We start from the raw sequence: 18,894 nt of genomic DNA on the forward strand, positions 1-18,894 counted from the left end.
TGATGTGAGGTTTCCTGTGCAGCTGGACAGACCCAAAGTCTGTGTCAGGGGTGAGGTAGAGCCAGGAAACAAACTTCACAGCCTCTTCTGGCACATGCAGGGCCCCTCTGGCCACAGTCGCTCTGTCCTCTGAGGACTTCAAAAGGCTTAACACCTGTGCCCTTTAGAGCTGTCCTGGAAGGAGGAACAGGTTAGTGACAGAGAAACACCACCTGGGCTGAGCCAAGGAGCCTTTGAAGAGGAAGACTTTGCCCACCCATGCTAAGGCTCTTTCTCCTGGTATAAGCAGTAAATACCACTGTGGCTGGTAGCCTAGGCACAGGGAAAGCTTGCTGTGGGTTGTAGCTCACAGAGTAGCTGGTTTTAATGCTAGAATACCAAACATCTTGAAAGGCTCAGAGACAATGGTGAGCATGGGGAAATATTTCTAAAAACGGGCCAGACTTCTCTTCTACGGAGAGAGCCCGAGTGCAGATAGAAAGCACATCCGCAGCCGGGTGGTGGTGGCACACGTCTTTAGTTCCAGCACTCGGGAGGCAGAGGCAAGTGGATCTTTGAGTTCGAGGCCAGCCAGGTCTGCAGAGAGAGTTCCAGGACAGCTAGGGCTACATAGACAAACCCTGTCTCAAATAACAAAAAAAGAACACACCCACAACTTCCGGGGAAGGAAGAGAGGAAGTTCAATAGTGCCGACTTTGCTGTTAGATGTGGACTTGAAATTCAGTTCTGCGCTTATTAGCTGTGTAACTCCGAGAATAGAAGTCTTACTGAGTCCCAACTCCTTCAGCTACAAAATACAGAGGGAGACAGAACCGCACTCACAGGTTTATGCCTTATATTTTCCACTGGATATAGAAAGAACATTTCGAAATAGTAAACTTTATTTTATATGTTCTAAATAATCAAGCATTCCCCTACTCCCATTAAAATCTTTGGAAAATGCCAGGTGTCAGGAGTTGGAGGCAGAAGCAGGCAGATCTCTGAGTTTGCAGCCAGCCTGGTCTACAGAGTGAGTTCCAAGGCAGCCAGGGCTGCTACACAGAGAAACCCTGGTTCAAAAACAAAAACCTGCATAAAATATAGGGTTAGAGCCGGGCGGTGGTGGCACACGCCTTTAATCCCAGCACTCGGTAGGCAGAGGCAGGCGGATCTCTGTGAGTTTGAGACCAGCCTGGTCTATAAGAGCTAGTTCCAGGACAGGCTCCAAAACCACAGAGAAACCCTGTCTCGAAAAACAAAACAAAAGAAAAGGGTTAGAGAAATGACCTAGCAGTTCGGAGCACCGGTTGCTCTTCTGGAGGACCAGGGTTTACATCCCAGCACCCACACCATGGCTTACAACCATCTATAACTCCAGTCCAAGGGAATCTGATTCCCTCTTTTAGCCTCCTTGGGCCAGTCATGCAAGCGGTACACAGACATTCATGCAGGCAAAACACCTGATAAGAGATAAAACTTAAAGCAATTTCTTTTGTTTTAGGAACTCCAGGGGCGCGGGTGCTGTCTGTGAACTACGCGGGATCATACAATCTGAAATGGTGTGAATTGATTCCTTCTCGTCGTCTCCCATGAATCCTACCAGAAGGCAGGTGCGCTTCACTCAATAGGTAGGGTGAGAGTGTCCCTAGCGTTGCGAATGGTGGCTAGTACACAGGGGACTTCTCAGGAGGTGGTGGGGTGAGGGAGGGAGCAAAGGGAGAGAGAGATTGCGGGGAGAGAAGGGGGAGATAGAGTGTGTGTGTGTGTGTGTGTGTGTGTGTGTGTGTGTGTGTGTGTGTGTGTGTGTGTGTGTGTGTGTGTGTGTGTGTGTGTGTGTGTGTGTGTGTCTGAGGCTGGCTGGTAGCTGGCGCGGTTCACAAGGCCGCCGCGTTTTCCCGCTTGGTCGGCAGATGGCGCTGCAGGCTTGGGCCACAGAAGACGCGCCAGACGCGGAACCCGGAAGCGTCCGCCGGGAGGGGGCGGGCCCAGGTCGCTGGGGTCCCTCACCCGGACCAGCATCCTCTTCCCGCCCCCTCCTCCCGCACTGGCGCATCGGGACCCTTTCCAGAAGTGGAACCGAGGGACGCCAGAGTGTGTGTGTGGGGAGAACACTCGGTGGGCGCCCACGTGACAGACAGCCCCCGGGGCGTCCCGCATTTGCAGGGAATATGGGCGTGCTCAGGGCAGGTCTGTGCCCGGGCCTCACCGAGGAGATCGTCCAGCTTCTGAAGGGCCGAAGGATCAAGACAGGTGACCTCGTGGGCTCATAGCACACAACATGGGCACGACCGCAGGGATTGGCGGATTGGCTCCACGGTCTTGGCACTCGTACGGGGCGCTTCGCTTTTACAGGGGCCATACTCTGACCTTCTAGGGAGGCTGGGTTCACAGGAGCCAAGCCAGAAACAGGACTTTACTGTGTGCTGGGCTCCTCGCCGGGTCCTGCATCAGGGCCTGCGTGCTTGAGATTGGGAGTAGACTAAGACCTTAGTGCCAGGGCACGTCTTTAATCCCAGCACTCGGGAGGCAGCGGCAGGAGGATCTCTGTGAGTTCGAAGCCAGCCTGGTCTAAAAGAGCTAGTTCCAGGCTACAGGCTCCAAAGGCTACAGAGAAACCCTGTCTCGCAAAACAAAAACGAACAAAACAGGGCTGGAGAGATGGCTCAGAGGTTAAGAGCATTGACTGCTCTTCCAGAGGTCCTGAGTTCAATTCCCAGCAACCACATGCTGGCTCACAGCCATCTGCAATGAGATCTGGTGCCCTCTTCTGGCATGCAAGCATACATGGAAGGAATGTTGTATACATAATAAGTAAATAAATCTTTAAAAAAAAAAAACGAACAAACAAAACAAGACATTAACACCATTTCCCAAAAGGCAAGCGTGGCAAGGCTAAGCCTTTCTTGTTGCTAATCAGTTGCTCTTGGTCTCTTTCCAGTGGCGGACCTGGCAGCTGCTAACCTGGAGGAGGTAGCCCAGAAATGTAGTTTGTCCTACAAGGTGAGCTCACGGTGTGCAAGCTCCATCCCAATGCATCTTCTAGAGCGGGTCCCCAGCTAAAGGTGGGAGGCGGGGAACTCTAGACCTGGATTGCTCGGCGGGGCAAGCTGGTTGCTGGGCAGTCTGGCGTTCTGGAGCCTGAGTGTCCATCGTATTGGCAGGCCCTGGTTGCCCTGAGGAGGGTATTGCTGGCGCAGTTCTCGGCTTTCCCATTAAATGGAGCAGACCTCTATGAGGAACTGAAGACTTCCACTGCCATCCTGTCCACCGGCATTGGGAGGTTTGTATGCTTACCTGGGCAAGAAGATGAAAGCCGAGCCTCTCATGCTGAGACTACAACGGGCAGGCTGGTGAGGGCAGTCTGGAGTTGTCAAAGAACTTAGAGGCATCCAGACTCCAAAGAATTTTTTTTTTAATTTATTTATTATGTATACAGTATTCTGCCTCCATGCTATGCCCACATACCAGAAGAGGGCGCCAGATCTCATTACAGGTGGTTGTGAGCCACCATGTGGTTGCTGGGAATTGAACTCACGACCTCTGGAAGAGCAGCCAGTGAGTGCTCTTAACCAGTGAGCCATCTTTCCACCCCTCCAGAGTTCTTTTTCCTTAGAGTAAAAGGACAGAGATTCTTAGCCTCAGCACTATTGATGCTTGGGGCCAAGTAATTATTTACTGGGGTAGGGATATCCTGTACATTTAGCAATATCCCTGAGCTCTGCCCACCAGATGCCAAGATCACTTCCCCTGCACCTAGATTTAATAATCAAAAATATCTCCAGATATGACTCAGTATCTCCTGGGAGCCAACTTTTCCCAGTGAAGAGCCACTGTCCTATGACGCAAGATGTCACTAATATCCCATTTTTCAGTAGAGTCCCTGATACTTTGGGATAAGGCAAGTGAGATCAGGACAGGATTGTGATTTCCTGGGAGTCTGCACGTAAGGTCTGACCCTTTAACACAGTTCCTCATGGTGTGGTGACCTCTAACCATAGAATTATTTTCATTGCTACTTCGTAACTGTGAGTTGACTACTGTTATAAATTATAATGTAAATATCTGATATGTGACCTCTGCGAAAGGATTGTTCAATATCCCAGAGGAGTCAGGACCCACAGATTGAGCACCCCTGCCATAGGCTATAGCTGTTAGAGATTGTGGTTAGCCTAAGAGGAGGGGCCGGCAGAGGTGAGCCCAGGGATATATAATCCAGAGCCTGATGCCTTTACCATAGGAGGCAGTGGCCGGGAACATGCTCACTCTCTGAAAAGAGCAGTTACATTGTGCTCTGTTGTTTGGGTTGGGAAAGAATTGGAAGACAACTGGCATTTTCTGGCCAAGTGAGCCTGACCTCTCTCCTGGCCTGTTTGTGCGGAGTTTGATGAATAACACTGCCATCACAAAGGTCTTTGGATTGGTCTGGCCCTTGCTGTTTTCATAACACATTCTCTTGGCAAGGTTCGCGTAGTCTGGTGCTTGCTCTCGCTGGTTGGGGGTCTGTGTTTGTAATCCATCAAACATTGGCTGGGTTCCTACTGGGTGCCAGGCACATGCAGATGCTATCTGTACGAGTGGGGTGAGGCTCCCGCTCTTAAGAATGGTGGTTGGTGTATACGGGAGACTTGTGAGTGCCCCGAGGAGGCACACTGGCTTTGGAGCCCAGGGAACTTATAAAACTGGCATCCACAGAAGGAACAATGAGAAGGTACCCTGGCAGGATTACAGCAGCAGCCGTCATGGGGTGGGAGCTCAGGGTGGCACCGGTAGCCTTGGCATTGGCAGACCACAGCCACAGACTCACCTTGACCCTGACATTGTGTTTAGTGTTTAGCATTTCATGCATTCATGCATGCATTTCCATATTTCCATTTCCTTTTTTTTTTTTTTTTTTTTTGAGACAGAGTTTGTCTATATAGCTCTGGCTGTCCTGGAACTCACTCTGTAGACCAGGCTGGCCTCGAACTCACAGATTCGCCTGCCTCTACCTCCCGAGTGCTGGGATTAAAGGCATGCACCACCCACTGCTCAGCATGACAAATGCATTTCATCTGTCCTTCACAACCCCTAATGAGAGTTTGCTGCCCTTGAAATCATGAGTGTATGTGAGGAAATGGGGGTTCAGGTTCAGGGACCAACTCAAGATCTTGCAGCATGGTAGATTGGGCATTGGAGGTCATGTCTAAGGACTTAATTCTGGCTGGACTGTTCTCCAGTATGCCTGGAGGTGACATCTGTAGGCCATGGAGCAGAGATGTGCAGGGTGGACAGGCCAGCCCAAAGAGGTCCAGCAGGGATTTGGTGGTACTGGTATGGGCTGTGTGGAGCTGCTCCAGGGTTTGTGTCGGTGGAAGACACGTTGAAGGAGACATGTGACAAAAGACTTACTATCATATGGGGTAGGTGTGAAAAGGGGATTTGCTAGGTTTTCAGACTTCCCTACAATGCGCCATGCCTACATAGTGGATGTAGCTTTGAAACTCTGGAAGTAAGTCAAAGTTAATGAAATGTGTGTTAACTATGAACCATCAGCATCTTATTTAACCATTAAACAGGACTCTTGTTGTGGGTCTCGGAGTGCTGAGGGCGATGCAGATCTTTGCAGGGCAGTAGAGCATGTGGCACACCGTGGGAGATCTGTCGATGGGGGAGATTGGTTAGGCCTTGCGAGCCAGAGCTTCTGTCTGTTCATCTCTGTTGGAATAGGTTCTTCACGAAACAGAAGGCAAGCTGTCTGAACGACTGGAAGAGTAACTGATGGGACGTTCAGTGGGAAAGGTGGGGAGAAACCCCCACATTTAGGCAGCCCTGGTCGGAGTCCCTCCACATACATTCATAGACTCAGAGGTAACGGGGACATAACAGTAGGGCGCCCTACTCCAGAAGCGGAGGAGAAGCCAGGGATAGAAACACAGTGGGAAATGTCTAGGACGCAGGTTTGGGAGTACGTCATACAGGTGGAGCCTCGTAGTCTGGTACATGGTGGATTTTTTTTTTTTTTTGAGATTTTATTTTAGCTGGGTATGATGGTGCATACTTTTAATCCTAGCACTTGAGAGGCCGAGGTCAGTGGATTTCTGTGAGTTCAAGGACAGCCTAGTCTACAGAGTGAGTTCCAGAATAGCCATAGCTGCACAGAGAACCCCGTCTTGAAAAACCAAAAATAAATAAATAAAATTTAAAAGATAAATGTACACCACCACAGCTGGCTTTTTAAAGAGATTATTTTAGCTTAATAACTATGTATAGGTATCCGTGTGAGTGTGTGCACCTGTATGCAACACAGAAACTTCAGCCCCTGTCCTGGGCAGCACATGGAGGGTAGTAACCTGTTCCAGGTGGTTCAGGGGCTTAGGAAGTGGCCATGTTTTGAGGTTCATCTCGAGGTTTCCACAGCCAGAGTTTTGACAGTCAAGCCGCTCACTGTTCTTTTCATTTCTTCAGTAACATTTACTGTGTGCCTGCAGGGCGTTCAGCTCTGTGCTAACACTCAGAGACACAACAGGGATAAAGACCCAGTCTTTGCCCCCGGGGTGCTCCTACCAGATGAGGGAGGCAGACAAAAACAAGCAAATAAAAAATAATTACACACTCCCAGAATTAATAATCGAGTTTAGCAAGGTCTGGGGATACAAGATCAACACATAAAAATCAATTGCACTTCTCTGCACTCACAATGAACATGTGAAAACTGAAATTAAAAACACAATGCCATTTGCTGTCGCATCTAAGGAAATGAAATACGTGGGTCTAAGTCTGACAAAGCCCGTGTAGAATTTGTATGCTGGAAATGAAAAATGCCAATGAAGAAGATCAATGGTGACCCAAATAAATGGAGAGACTTTCCGTGTTCATAGGTTACAAGATTCTACATTAGTGAATGCCAACTTTCCCTGACCCCAACCCCCAATACTAGAGATCAAACTCAGGGGTTTGCATGTGATAAGCAAGTACTCTACCATCAAGCTATCTCCCCAAATATGTTTTTTCCTTTCTTTTCCTTTTTTTTTTTTTAAGTCAGGGTCTCATGTGGCCCCTGACCTCACAGAGGCCTGCCTTTGCCTCCCTGATGTTGGGATTAAAGGCATCTGTCACCATGCCCAATTTACTCCCCAAATTTATCTGCTTTTTAATAGTTTCTTCTCTCCTCTCTTTGCCCATCCCCGTTCTCTCCTCTTCCACCATCAGCCTGGACAAACTACTTGATGCTGGCCTCTATACTGGAGAGGTGACTGAAATTGCGGGCGGCCCAGGTAGCGGAAAAACCCAGGTACCCTTGGGACCAGCAGCAGGGAGGGTTGGGGGAGGTGGGTGCATTGGCCTGGATTCCTTGGGGAGTTCTTGCGGATGACCCTGTGGGTTGCAAGGTCAGAACAGACCAGATGGGCACTGAGAGCGGACGTGGCCTTGGCCAGTGTATGTTGTTGGAATCTGGGCAGGCTATGGTGGAGAAGCTGCCTTCCAAGGGCTTAGGTTTACCCAGCACCCCATCTTGTCTCTGAAGGTATGTCTCTGTGTGGCTGCAAATGTGGCCCACAGCCTGCAGCAGAATGTACTGTACGTCGATTCCAATGGAGGAATGACAGCGTCCCGCCTCCTCCAGCTGCTACAGGCTAGAACCCAAGACGAGGAGAAACAGGTAGGGGGCAAGATGGCTGGGTTCCTTTAAAATCTCGATGCTAGAAGACTCCATGACTCTTTACACCATCTGTAAGAACCATCATTTCTTGCTTTGAAACTGGAGAGTCCTCTGCTTTCCTAGAGCTGCTCGTGTTAATGTCATCATCCCAGCTTGGATGCCACCCACACTGATTCTCCAGGAACTTCCAAGTCCTCGAATACCGTAAATCAGAGCCAGCAAAGCCCTGCATCTGTGTTTCCAGCCCATTTCTTGCCAGGGCAGGCATCACTAATCAATCATATCTGTCCTTCCCGCTGAATTCTGAATGTCCTACAGCTCAGTGCCCAGGTATCACCACTGTAAGATCCAGCCCATTAGGCAAAACCCATTTGCCATTCTGGCTGCCAGCACTGTGTCTAAGTGCCTCTTTGCCTTCTCAGCTTTATGATTGCTCTTTATTGCAAGTCCCTGCTTCTCTTTCCCACCCCGCAGGCAGGTGCTCTCCGGAGGATACAGGTGGCGCATGTGTTTGACATCTTCAGGATGCTGGATATGCTGCAGGACCTACGGGGCGCCATGGCCCAGCAGGTGAGCCTGTTTCTGCTTCACCCAACGGGCCAGGTGTTGTCTGTTTTGAGGCACGTGTCCTACCACTGACGCTGTTTGGAATACCTGTGTCCAGTGTAACAGCCCAGCTGTGTTTGCCTCTCCCTCCCTCCACCCCTGCCTGCCCGCGCCCCAGGTGGAATTCCGTGCAGCTTAATTCACAATTCATCTGCTTCATTGTTTACAGGATACCAGCCCTGTACAACAGTGAGCTCCTTGAGTAGAGGATTATATAGTCTTCACCTCTGCATTACTCACTGAAATCAGTTAGGAAACTATGCGTGTGGGGGGTCTTGCTAGGTACCCTGCCTGGTTGGGAATTTACAGAGATTCCTCCTGCCCTGTCTCTTGAATGCTGAGATTAAAGATAATGCTTCAGAACATCTGGCTAGGAGACTTGACTCTTGAGACAATCTGATTATCTTTAGTGATACTGAAGGCTGGCATTGAGTCCTGTGTCTGATTCTCTAGCTCTTTGCCTCAAAATCGCCACTACAGCAAGTGGCTGCTGTAGCCCCAAGCATTTTGTCCACAGCCACATGTGCTCCATATTCAAGCAAGGTGAGCGATAGATGATTTTTTATTATCTCTTCCCTTTTATTAAGACAAAAATGTAGCTGGGCAGTGGTGATATACACCTTTAATCCCAGAAATTGGGAGGCAGAGGCAGATGGATCTCTGAGTTCGAGGCCAGCCTGGTCTACAGAGTGAGTTCCAGGACAGCCAGGGCTACACAGAGAAACCCTGTCTTGAAAAACCCAACAAAAAAAGAAAAAGGTTACTACTCTAGGACCACTAGCAGATTAGATCCCCAGTGTCACCAAAAAGAAAACAAAAAATTATGTATTTATTTGTGTGTATGTGTGTGCATGTGCACATACAGTCATAACATAACACTTGGAGTCAGTGGATACCTTGCAGAAGTTAGTTCGTTCCTTCCACCATGTGGATCCTGAGACTCGAACTTGGGCTGTAAGGATTGGCAGCAAGGGCCTTTATCCCTCTTCTTACATTTAGTTAGCCAGGTTGGTTTGGTTTTTTGGTTTTTCAAGACAGGGTTTCTCAGTGTAGCCCTGGATGTTCTGGAACTGTAGAGCAGGCTAGCCTTGAACTCACAGAGATCCACCTGCCTCTGCCTCTGCCTCCCGAGTGCTGGAATTAAAGACGCGTGCTGCCAATACAGGTTTGTTTTTTTAGTTGTGATGATACGGATCTGGTGAGGAAGTTTCATGGACAAAGGCCCTTGCTGCCAATCCTTACAGCCCAAGTTCGAGTCTCAGGATCCACATGGTGGAAGGAAAGAACTAACTTCTGCAAGTTATCCACTGACTCCAAGTGCCGTGTCATGACTACATGTGTGCGCACACACACACACACAAATAAATACGTAAATAAATATTTTTTGTGACACTAGGGATCTAATCCAGGCCTATACCCATTAGGCAAACGCTGCCACTGAGGTATCCCTCCAGTCGTAGCCAAAAGCAAATCATCTCTATACCGGGCGATGGTGGCGCACGCCTTTAATCCCAGCACTCGGGAGGCAGAGGCAGGCGGATCTCTGTGAGTTCGAGACCAGCCTGGTCTACAGAGCTAGTCCCAGGACAGGCTCCAAAGCCACAGAGAAACCCTGTCTCGAAAAACCAAAAAAAAAAAAAAAAAATCATCTCTATACGTATCTAGAACTGGGGGCTGGGCCCATCCTCACTGATGTCAGGAGATTTCTACCCAGTACCTGAACATGTTCAGACTAATGTTTATAAGGAAGGGAGAAGGAGATTTTGAATGGCTCTTGACTTGTTTTTTTTTTTTTTTAAGTTTTAAAAATTGTATTCTGTGTGTATGAATGTATATCCATGGCGTGCTTGCCTGGTGCCCTTGGAGGCAAGAAGAGGACATTTAATTCCCCTGGAACTTAGTTACAGAAAGTTATGAGCCCTCTTGCGGCTGCTGGAATCAAACCCAGATCCTCGGCAAAAGCAGCAAAGGGCTTGCTCTGCCGTTTAGCTGGATAGAGCTGAGAAGTGCCTAAGACGGTTGGTTTTGTTTGTTTGTTTGTTTGTTTTACTTATTTGTATTTTACATACATTGATGTTCTGCCTGCATCTCTATCTGTGTGAGATGGATCTGCTGGATCCCCTGGAATAAGAGTTACAGGCAATTGTGAGCTGCCATGTGGGTGCTGGGAACTGGACCCTGGTCCTCTGGAAAAGCAACCAATGCTTCCAACCGCTGAGCCATCTCTTTAGCCCCAAGCTGGTTGGTTTTAACTTCTCACATTTCTGCCATCCTCTTAGACACATTGGTAACAGGTTAGGAGTCAGAGGCCGGAAGGCTGGAACTGAGACACACAAAAGGCAGAGCAGAAATGCCAAATAGTCAAGGCTTGGCCAGTGGGCAGTGGAAACAATACATGTAAGCAGAATCAGGATCTGAGAAGTAAGGGAGAGAAGAAAGGAAGCATGGAAGACAGCTTAGATCTACAGACGCTAGGATCATGCTCACATGTGTGTAAAGAAACCAGATAATAGTGTGAGAAATGGCATCTGGTTCTTAGAGAAACAACGGTCTTTATTTGTTGTTTGTTTTTTGAAACAGGGTTTCTCTGTGTAGCCCTGGCCGTTCTGGAACTCGCCCTGTAGACCAGGCTTGCGCACACCCCCCTCCCTCCCAGTCCTGGGGTTAAAGGTGTGCACCACCACAGCCCCACTGAAACAGTTGTCTTTATTTGGAACCATGGTAGCTATGGGAGAGGAGGGCTTAGGAGGTAAACTCTAGGAGATGGAAACGTGAATAAGACTAAGGGGCTGAGGATGTAGCTCAGGTAGAGTGCATTCCCAGCATGCCCCAGACCCTGGGTGCCTTAGTGGAGAGCTAACTCTTCGGCAAATAAAGCAAATCCTGGGGATTTGAAGTGAAACTGAGCAGCAGTGAGGGGATTCTGAAGAGGAGAGGGGGCTAACAGGCTGGGTGTGAGATTGCCACTGGAATCTGCATGGGGTTCCCAAATGAGAGCTTATGGTGTCCTGTGGCTTAAGCCATCCCTGTCTTCTAAATCCTCAGTGGAGTCTGTTATGCTTTTGAATGGGTCGGGGAGGTGCTTCAGTGAGGCCTGTACAGCCAGATTTGGGGTAAGAAAGGTTGTTTATGACTGTCTTCTTTTTTTAAAAAAAAAAAAAAGATTAAACTTCATTTTTTCAGTTGTGTGTGTATGTACACACATGTACAACTGTGAGCACATGCATGCCACCCTGCGTGTGTATAGGGGGGTGGGGGTCAGAGAGGCCAACTCTGTGGAGTTGGTTCTCTCCTTCCGTCTTTACTTGGGTTCCAGGGATCAAACTTGATCTGCCAGGCTTGTGCAGCAATCACCTTTATCTGCTGAGCCATCTCGCTGGCCTCCCTCTTCTAGTAGAGCGCTTGCCCCGGGCGTCCCCTAGAGGTCACTGGTCCACCACTGCTTTTCCCATCCCAGCAGGCGACAGCTTCTTCAGGCACTGTGAAGGTCGTGATTGTGGATTCTGTCACCGCAGTGGTCACCCCACTTCTGGGAGGTCAGCAGAGGGAAGGTAAGTAGCGAGGGGGAACCTGGGGACAGGGTGGAGACTTCACCTCCCTGCCCTGGCCTTTTGCTCTCTGCTGCCCCTCTCCTTTGCTCCTCCCCCAGGCCTGGCCTTGATGATGCAGCTGGCCCGAGAGCTCAAGATCCTGGCCCGGGACCTGGGTGTGGCAGTGGTGGTGAGGAGACTTTTCCTATGAACATGGTTTCTAGGTGTAGCTAGGCTAGCTTTCTGTTTCTCTTAAATGTCAGCTTGAAACTATAATAGTCCTTAAGGCAGAGGCCAGAGTGCAGAGCTCAGCTTCCACAGGTCAGAGGGGTTTGGACTAGGGACTATCTTGTTTTGGGGGTCTTTTTATTTGTTTGTTTGGTTGGTTGGTTGATTGGTTTTTCAAGACAGGATTTCTTTGTATAACCTTGGCTATCCTGAAACTCATTCTGTAGACTAGGCTAGCTGCAAACTCAGTGATCCGCCTGCCTCTGCTTTCTCCTGCTGGGATTAAAGGCATGCGCCGCCAGCACCTGGCTCTTGCTCTGTGTCTCTATAACCTATTTCATTGTTACTGGTGTATATGTGCTCATGCTCAGAAGAGGACAGGCATGTGTGTGCCATGGCACACGTGGGGAGGTCAGAGGACAATTTTTAGGAGTCAGTTCTCTCCTTCCACCTTGGTTTTGAGATGAATCTTATCTCTGCCATTTCACTTCTGGTCTGACTGATTGTCCTTGTCTCTGCTTCTAACGGTCTCCGTAGGATGCCAGGACTGGGATTGCAGATGCAAACCACTAGCGTTTTTACCTGGTACTAGGATCACACTCGGGCATCCAGACTTTCCAGGAAAGCACTTTTTCCTGCTGAGCCATCTTTCCAGCTCCATTCTTTCTAAGTTGTATTATTGAAGTAAATCTAAAGAGTGAACTTTCTCTCTATAGGATGTGCTATCTCCTTACCCTGTCAAGTTCTCAGTCCCAGGCACATTGGGTGGCTCTCAACTCTAGCTCCAGGGGAATCTGACCACCACTGGCATCAGCACTCCCAGCATACACATACACCTTTAGTCTGGGAGGCAGAGGCAGATGGCTCTCTGAGTTCAAGGCTAGCCTGGTCTACAGAGTGAGTTCTAGGACAGCTAGGACTACACAGAGAAACCTTGTCTCAAAAATAAATAAATAAATAAACAAATGAATAAACAAATAAATGGATGGATGGATAGATAGATAGATAGATAGGATAAAGGCAGAGGTGGACAAGCTGTTTAAAACACTGGCCGTTCTTTCATAGGACCTAGGTTCGATTCCCAGCACAAACATGGCAGCTCACAACCCCCAGTAGCTCCAGTCTCCGAGGATCTAACACCCTCTTCTGGCCTTCATGGGTACAAGGCATGCATGTAGTGAATAGATATACATGCAGACAAAACCCCACACACTTTAAAAACAAAATAATAATGACAAATCTTTATTTTTAAAAAGTGTTTACTGGCCGGGTGGTGGCGCCGCACCCCTTTAATCCCAGCACTTGGGAGGCAGAGGCAGGCGGATCTCTGTGAGTTCGAGACCAGCCTGGTCTACAAGAGCTAGTTCCAGGACAGGTTCCAAAACCACAGAGAAACCCTGTCTCAAAAAAACCAAAAAAAAAAAAAAGTGTTTACTGTTTTTTCTTTTGTGCCTTGTTTTGTTTTGAGGGGCTCAAACATTTTGTTTAAATATTGAATGGGGGGGGGGGGGGCTGGAGAGATGGCTCAGTGGTTAAGAGCATTGTCTGCTCTTCCAAAGGTCCTGAGTTCAGTTCCCAGCAACCACATGGTGGCTCACAACTATCTGTAATGAGATCTGGTGCCCTCTTCTGGCCTGCAGGCAGACACAATACTGTATCCATATAAATAAATAAATATTAAAAAAAATATTGAATGGTAGGAAAGGGGCTGAAGAAATCCATGAGATGTGATGTCATCAGCAGGGCCTCCCTCTTTTTTTTCTAATTTAAATTTATTTTATATGCATTGGTGTGAAGGTGTCAGAGCCCCAAGAACTGGAGTTACCATGAGCTGCCGTGTAGGTGCTGGAAACTGAACCTCCTCTAGAAGAGCAGCCAGTGCTCTTAACTGTTGAGCCTTCTCTCCGGCCCATCCCCCAGCACCCTCTTCCCCCACTTCCTCATTCTCCCCCACAAACCCCTTGGGTCCCTTTCATGATAAAAGTGTTTCTTTTCTTTTGAAGAAAGTCCTATGTTGCCCATACTGTCTTTGAACTCATTATCTGAGGCTGGCCTTGAACTTCTGAACCTTCTGCCTCCCCTTCCCAAGTGTTGGAATTACAGGCGTTACCCCCACAATTAGCACTGTAATTTTATTACAGAATAAAAGCAGTAATTATTTAAACACTCCATGATTAGGAATTGGGAAAATCATTATAGGATAGAAGAGTTTGGGCCATCTGGCCCAAGAATTATTCTAGTAAATCAAGTATGTTTGTCTTTAACAGGGTTTCACCTTGTAGCCCAGGCCAGCCTTGAACCCATAGACTCCTCCTGTCTCAGCCTCCAGGACTGGGATTGCAGGCATGTGCCCTCATGCCCTCCTTAAAAATGGCCATCGTAGTGCCGGGCGATGGTGGCGCACGCCTTTAATCCCAGCACTCGAGAGGCAGAGGCAGGCAGATCTCTGGGAGTTCGAGGCCAGCCTGGTCTATAAAAGCTAGTTCCGGGACAGGCACCAAAAGCTACAGAGAAACCCTGTCTCGAAAAACCAAAAAAAAAAAAAAAAAAAAAAAAATGGCCATCGTAAAGAATCTGCATCAAGCCGGGCGATGGTGGCACATGCCTTTAATCCCAGCACTCGGGAGGCAGAGGCAGGAGGATCTCTGTGAGTTCGAGACCAGCCTGGTCTACAGAGCTAGTTCCAGGACAGACTCCAAAGCCACAGAGAAACCCTGTCTCGAAAAACCAAAAAAAAAAAAAAAAAAAGAATCTGCATCATGAACTAGGTACAGTGACTCATGCTTTGCTCTTTGAACTCAGAGGCTGCAGCAGGAGGATCTCAAATTCAAGGATATTTTGGGATACATAATGAAATTCTGTCTTAATAAAACAAAACAGAAAAAGATGATAATCGTTAGGTCCCAAACCTGGAACAAATGGATGAGATGCCTAACATATCAAAGCAAATTCTGGCTGCCAGGTTCTCCCAGCATCCCTCAGTTCCTACCTGTTACAGGGTTCTCCTGGCTGGCATACCCTGCCCCTTACCCTGAACTCTCCAGCCCGGGGCCGGGGCTGTCCCTTCCCTCAGCTTGTCTGGACCCTATATGACTCAGCCATTTTGGCTTCGCCGGTCTCTTGGCACAGGCTGCCTCTCTTGGTCAGTGGCTCCTTTCTTGCTTTCCCTCCCCCCTCTCCTCACATGGCCCTGCTCAGTCTGCTGGTCATGTTCACTCTGGACCCTTCCAGATGCCTCTGGCTGCTTTCTCCCTTATTATCTACAATAAACCTCCTCACCCCATACCTAGGAGCAGTCATGTTCTTCCTTTTTATTTCTTTTATTTTATTCAATAATGCAAATAGAAAAAAGGATCTGTGTAAGAATGCAGAAAATAATGGCCTGAGATGTTAATTTTTTGGTTTTTATTTTTTGTTTGTTTTTCGAGATAGGGTTTCTCTAGCTTTCAAACCTTTCCTGGAACTAGCTCTTGTAGACCAGACTGGCCTCGAACTCACAGAAATCCACCTGCCTCTGCCTTCCGAGCGCTGGGATTAAAGCCGTGCACCACCACCACCCAGCTGGTTTTGATTTTTTTAAGACAGGGTGTCTCTGTGTAGCCCTGGCTGTCTTGGAACTCGCTCTGTAGTCAAGCCTGGCCTTGAACTCACAGAGATCACCTACTCTGGTCTCCTAAATGCTGGGATTAAAGGAGTGTACCACCACTGCCCAGCTATAAAAATAAAATCTTAAAAAAAATTGTCTAAAACTGTAAGAATATATGCAAAAGAAAAAGACTTTACAGGGATAGACTATCAGTGTGGTTCCTCGGGTGTAAAGATTGATAACAACTTGAGTCTTATATTTAGCTCTTTAATCTTTTTATGAAAAGTATGCAGACTTAAAAAAGTGCTTCCTGAGCTTGGAAAAGAAAACTAACAGCAAAGATCTGTCTGTAATAACCTCTAGGGAGGGGAGACTATTAGGACAGGAAGCAGCTCAGTGCAAGAACAGAAGTCGGTCCTCTGCAGGAGCAGCATGTGCTCTTAGCTGGTGACCACGCTCCAGCCCTTACAGCTAGCACTCCTGTGCATAACTCTGTACATTGTATTTCCTGCCTTTTTTTGTTTTGAGATAGGTTCTCTCTACATAGCCCTGGCTGTTTTGGAACTCCCTTTGTAAACTAGGCTGGCCTTGAACTCACAGAGATCCACCTGCTTCTGCCTCCTGAGTGCTGGGGTTAGAGGAGTGTAATTATTGAAACTTTTATGTGTTTTACACTAGGCTGCTCAGGCTGGCCTCAAACTCCTAGATTGAAGTAGCAGTCCTACTTGAACATCCTGAGGGACTGTAACTACGGACATGCATCACCACACTGAACTGCATGTGTTTTAAATAGGTCATCTCCCATTTTTGAGGAAATAATATACTAATCTGTGCACCTGCAGGCAGTGTGAAAGACTGTTTCCCTGCTCTTTTGTTCAAGTTCGAGGTCCTGGACCTTCCTCTCCTGGCTTCTGGATGTTTGTGGGTGCGTGGCTATAGGGAAGGAATCATAGTCAATGTGTCTGGCTTGCTTAAAACTCGTCCCAGAGAGACGGGCGGTGGTGGCGTACACCTTTAATCCCAGCTCTCGGGAGGCAGAGACAAGTGGATCTCTGTGAGTTCAAGACCAGCCTGCTTGGTCTACAGAGCGAGTTCCAGGGCAGTTGCCAAGGGGAAAAAAAAATTAGTCCCAAAGTGGGACTCCCCTCACCCCAGCAGACACACTCCAGATGCCAAGGATTGAGTGCACTGGTCTCAGGATACCTTTGGCAGACCCAAACCCAGCAATGGCTCCTCTACAGGAGAGAATGACTAAAGGTGCCCCTGGCTTTGTGTCAGACCCAAAGCACCGGGACTTTGTGGGAAGCTGGGTGTGGATCAGGAGCCCTGGGTTGTAGCTCTAGATTCAGCTGTAAGTTATACCGCCCGGGAGAGTCAGAGATCTCAGATTTCTTGTCTGTATAATGAGGCGGTAGGGCAGGTGTCCTCTGCACTGCCATCATGGATCTCTGTCCCTTCCTGCAGGTGACCAACCACTTGACCCGAGACAGAGATGGAAGGAGGTTCAAACCTGCTCTGGGACGCTCCTGGAGCTTTGTGCCCAGTACCCGAATTCTCCTGGATGTCCTTGAAGGGGCTGGAACATTAGGTAGTAGCCAACGCACAGTGTGTCTGACCAAGTCTCCTCGCCAGGTGAGCCAGCCCAGGGGATGCCAAGGATCTTGGGCCCTGGAGAGGGTGGTTTCCACGCCCACTGGTATCTTCCTGAAGGATTCTTTGATGCCAAAACCCTGAAGCAAAAGCTGGCCACTTAAGATTGCTTGATTCTATCGCTCCCTCTCTCCTATCTCTCCTTCCAGCCCACAGGTCTGCAGGAGGTGATAGACATTGGGACTCTGGGGACTGAGGAGCAGAGCCCAGAACTGCCTGCCGAACAGACCTGACACTGTTGATTGGACAGCGTTCTTGCCCGTCAGCTGCTGGTCACTGCCACTAGGGACCTGGCAGTGTGGGTGTCAGGCTTGTCGGAGACAAGCTTCAGTTTCCTCAGCTTCACTCTGTGGGATCTCACGGAGCCACTGGCCAGAGGACGTGGCAGTGGGGAACTGGGGGGGATGGGCCTAGAAGTCCATCGTGGGCTCAAGTTTTCTTCCTTTGTGTCCACCATTTGTCTCTAGTGGGGGTTGAGGTCAGCCTAGCTTGGGGCGTCTCTGAAGAATCACAGTCGTGACTGGATGAATAGCTTCCTGGCCCCGTGTGTCAACATCCATCACACAGTAATTGAGCCAGGAAGCCTTCATCCCACCCATCCCCATTTATTTGGGCCTCTGTTTTCCCACCTGCAAGATGGGACTTCTTTTGTCTCTGAGTTACTCAGTAGAAACAACCTCAGAAATATGAAGCTCTTTCTATATGTCCCTCTCTTAAAAATATATAAAAAGGAAGTCCCCTGAGCCCTAGAGCCAGCTGATTTTCCCCAAGAAGGTTGTTTTTCAGTTCCTGCGGTGGGACTCTCAGAGAATGAGTTCTTCCCTGCTTGCTGACTGGGTTTCACACACCTGCGTACATCACCCTGATAGGTGAGAACATGGGCTCGCTGCTGTCCCAGGGATATAATTTACCAGGGAGGAAGGATATGACCTGCTCCCAGTGAACCAGACACTTGTTTCGTATGCATGGTGCCCTGTGGGGCTCTTCCTCAGTATAGAGTAACCAGAGGGGCTGAACCGTGGCCTGACCCATAAACAGACAGAGGAGAATTTGCACAGTAAATAGAACCAGCTGGGAAAATTGATGCTGGTATAAATAATACATGGCAAATCTAGTCTTTTATACAGAAATTCATTGCTGGTGGCTCTAAGATGCAGTGTAATTACACCTCTCGTCCTGCCAGCTGTACCACAGCCTCGTGTCTTAGTGAATAAAATAACCCCCTGTCTGTTACCAACACTGTGGCCATCCATCTGAGAGTCGTAACTCTGGCTCAGAGGGGAGGATGGTACCAGGGAATGGAAAATAAAAGATGGAGTAAAGAAATGATCAGGATTGTTTACGGACCACATTTTTTACAGGAAGGTCACGCTTGGTTAGAGAGCCTGTTGTATAATTAGTTGTGTCTTAGCTGCAGAAAACTGGACCAGAGTTACAAAATCTGATATTTAGAGCCAATGCGATGGCTCAGCAGATAGAGATGCTTGCCTCCAAGCCTGACAACCTGAGTTCAAACCCTGAATCCCACACAATGGGTTGACTCCTGCAGGTCGTCCTCTGACCTCCGCACGTGCGTGCCCTCACACATGATGATAAAAATGTAATAAGGAAAATATGCTGGGCATGGTGGCACGTGCCTTTAATCCTAGCACTAGAGAGGCAGAAGCAGGAGAATC

The 18,894-nt window shown here is 48.5% G+C and overlaps 1 protein-coding gene across 2 annotated transcripts; it reads left to right on the forward strand.

Annotated features, from left to right (window-relative positions):
• The first annotated feature begins 1,974 nt into the window (after positions 1–1,974).
• On the forward strand, positions 1,975–18,574 carry Rad51d (RAD51 paralog D). 2 transcript variants are annotated; one of them, XM_041664963.1, is made up of 10 exons: positions 1,975–2,229; positions 2,918–2,979; positions 3,141–3,259; positions 7,168–7,249; positions 7,484–7,618; positions 8,093–8,188; positions 11,682–11,775; positions 11,874–11,944; positions 17,033–17,200; positions 17,368–18,574. In XM_041664963.1, exons 1-10 carry the CDS (start codon positions 2,148–2,150, stop codon positions 17,449–17,451), a joined length of 993 nt encoding a protein of 330 aa, XP_041520897.1. In that variant the 5' UTR covers positions 1,975–2,147; the 3' UTR covers positions 17,452–18,574. The 2 variants fall into 2 exon arrangements, with proteins under 2 accessions (XP_041520897.1, XP_041520899.1); XM_041664965.1 differs by having other exon boundaries at positions 11,685–11,775.
• Positions 18,575–18,894: the final 320 nt, after the last annotated feature.

This window comes from Microtus oregoni, unplaced genomic scaffold (assembly GCF_018167655.1).
Source record: "Microtus oregoni isolate MIOR12 unplaced genomic scaffold, Mior012 000015F_ref0000493, whole genome shotgun sequence".
In the NCBI taxonomy this organism is placed as follows: Eukaryota; Metazoa; Chordata; class Mammalia; order Rodentia; family Cricetidae; genus Microtus; species Microtus oregoni.

What these genes read in the sequence shown, in the direction of transcription:
- Rad51d (XM_041664963.1), top strand. Translation starts at nt 2,148, where the DNA reads ATGGGCGTGCTCAGGGCAGGTCTGTGCCCGGGCCTCACCGAGGAGATC. An exon ending in ACCTGGGTGTGGCAGTGGTG is followed by an intron (nt 11,945 to 17,032) that starts GTGAGGAGACTT and finishes CCCTTCCTGCAG; the next exon opens with GTGACCAACCACTTGACCCG. An exon ending in TGACCAAGTCTCCTCGCCAG is followed by an intron (nt 17,201 to 17,367) that starts GTGAGCCAGCCC and finishes CTCTCCTTCCAG; the next exon opens with CCCACAGGTCTGCAGGAGGT.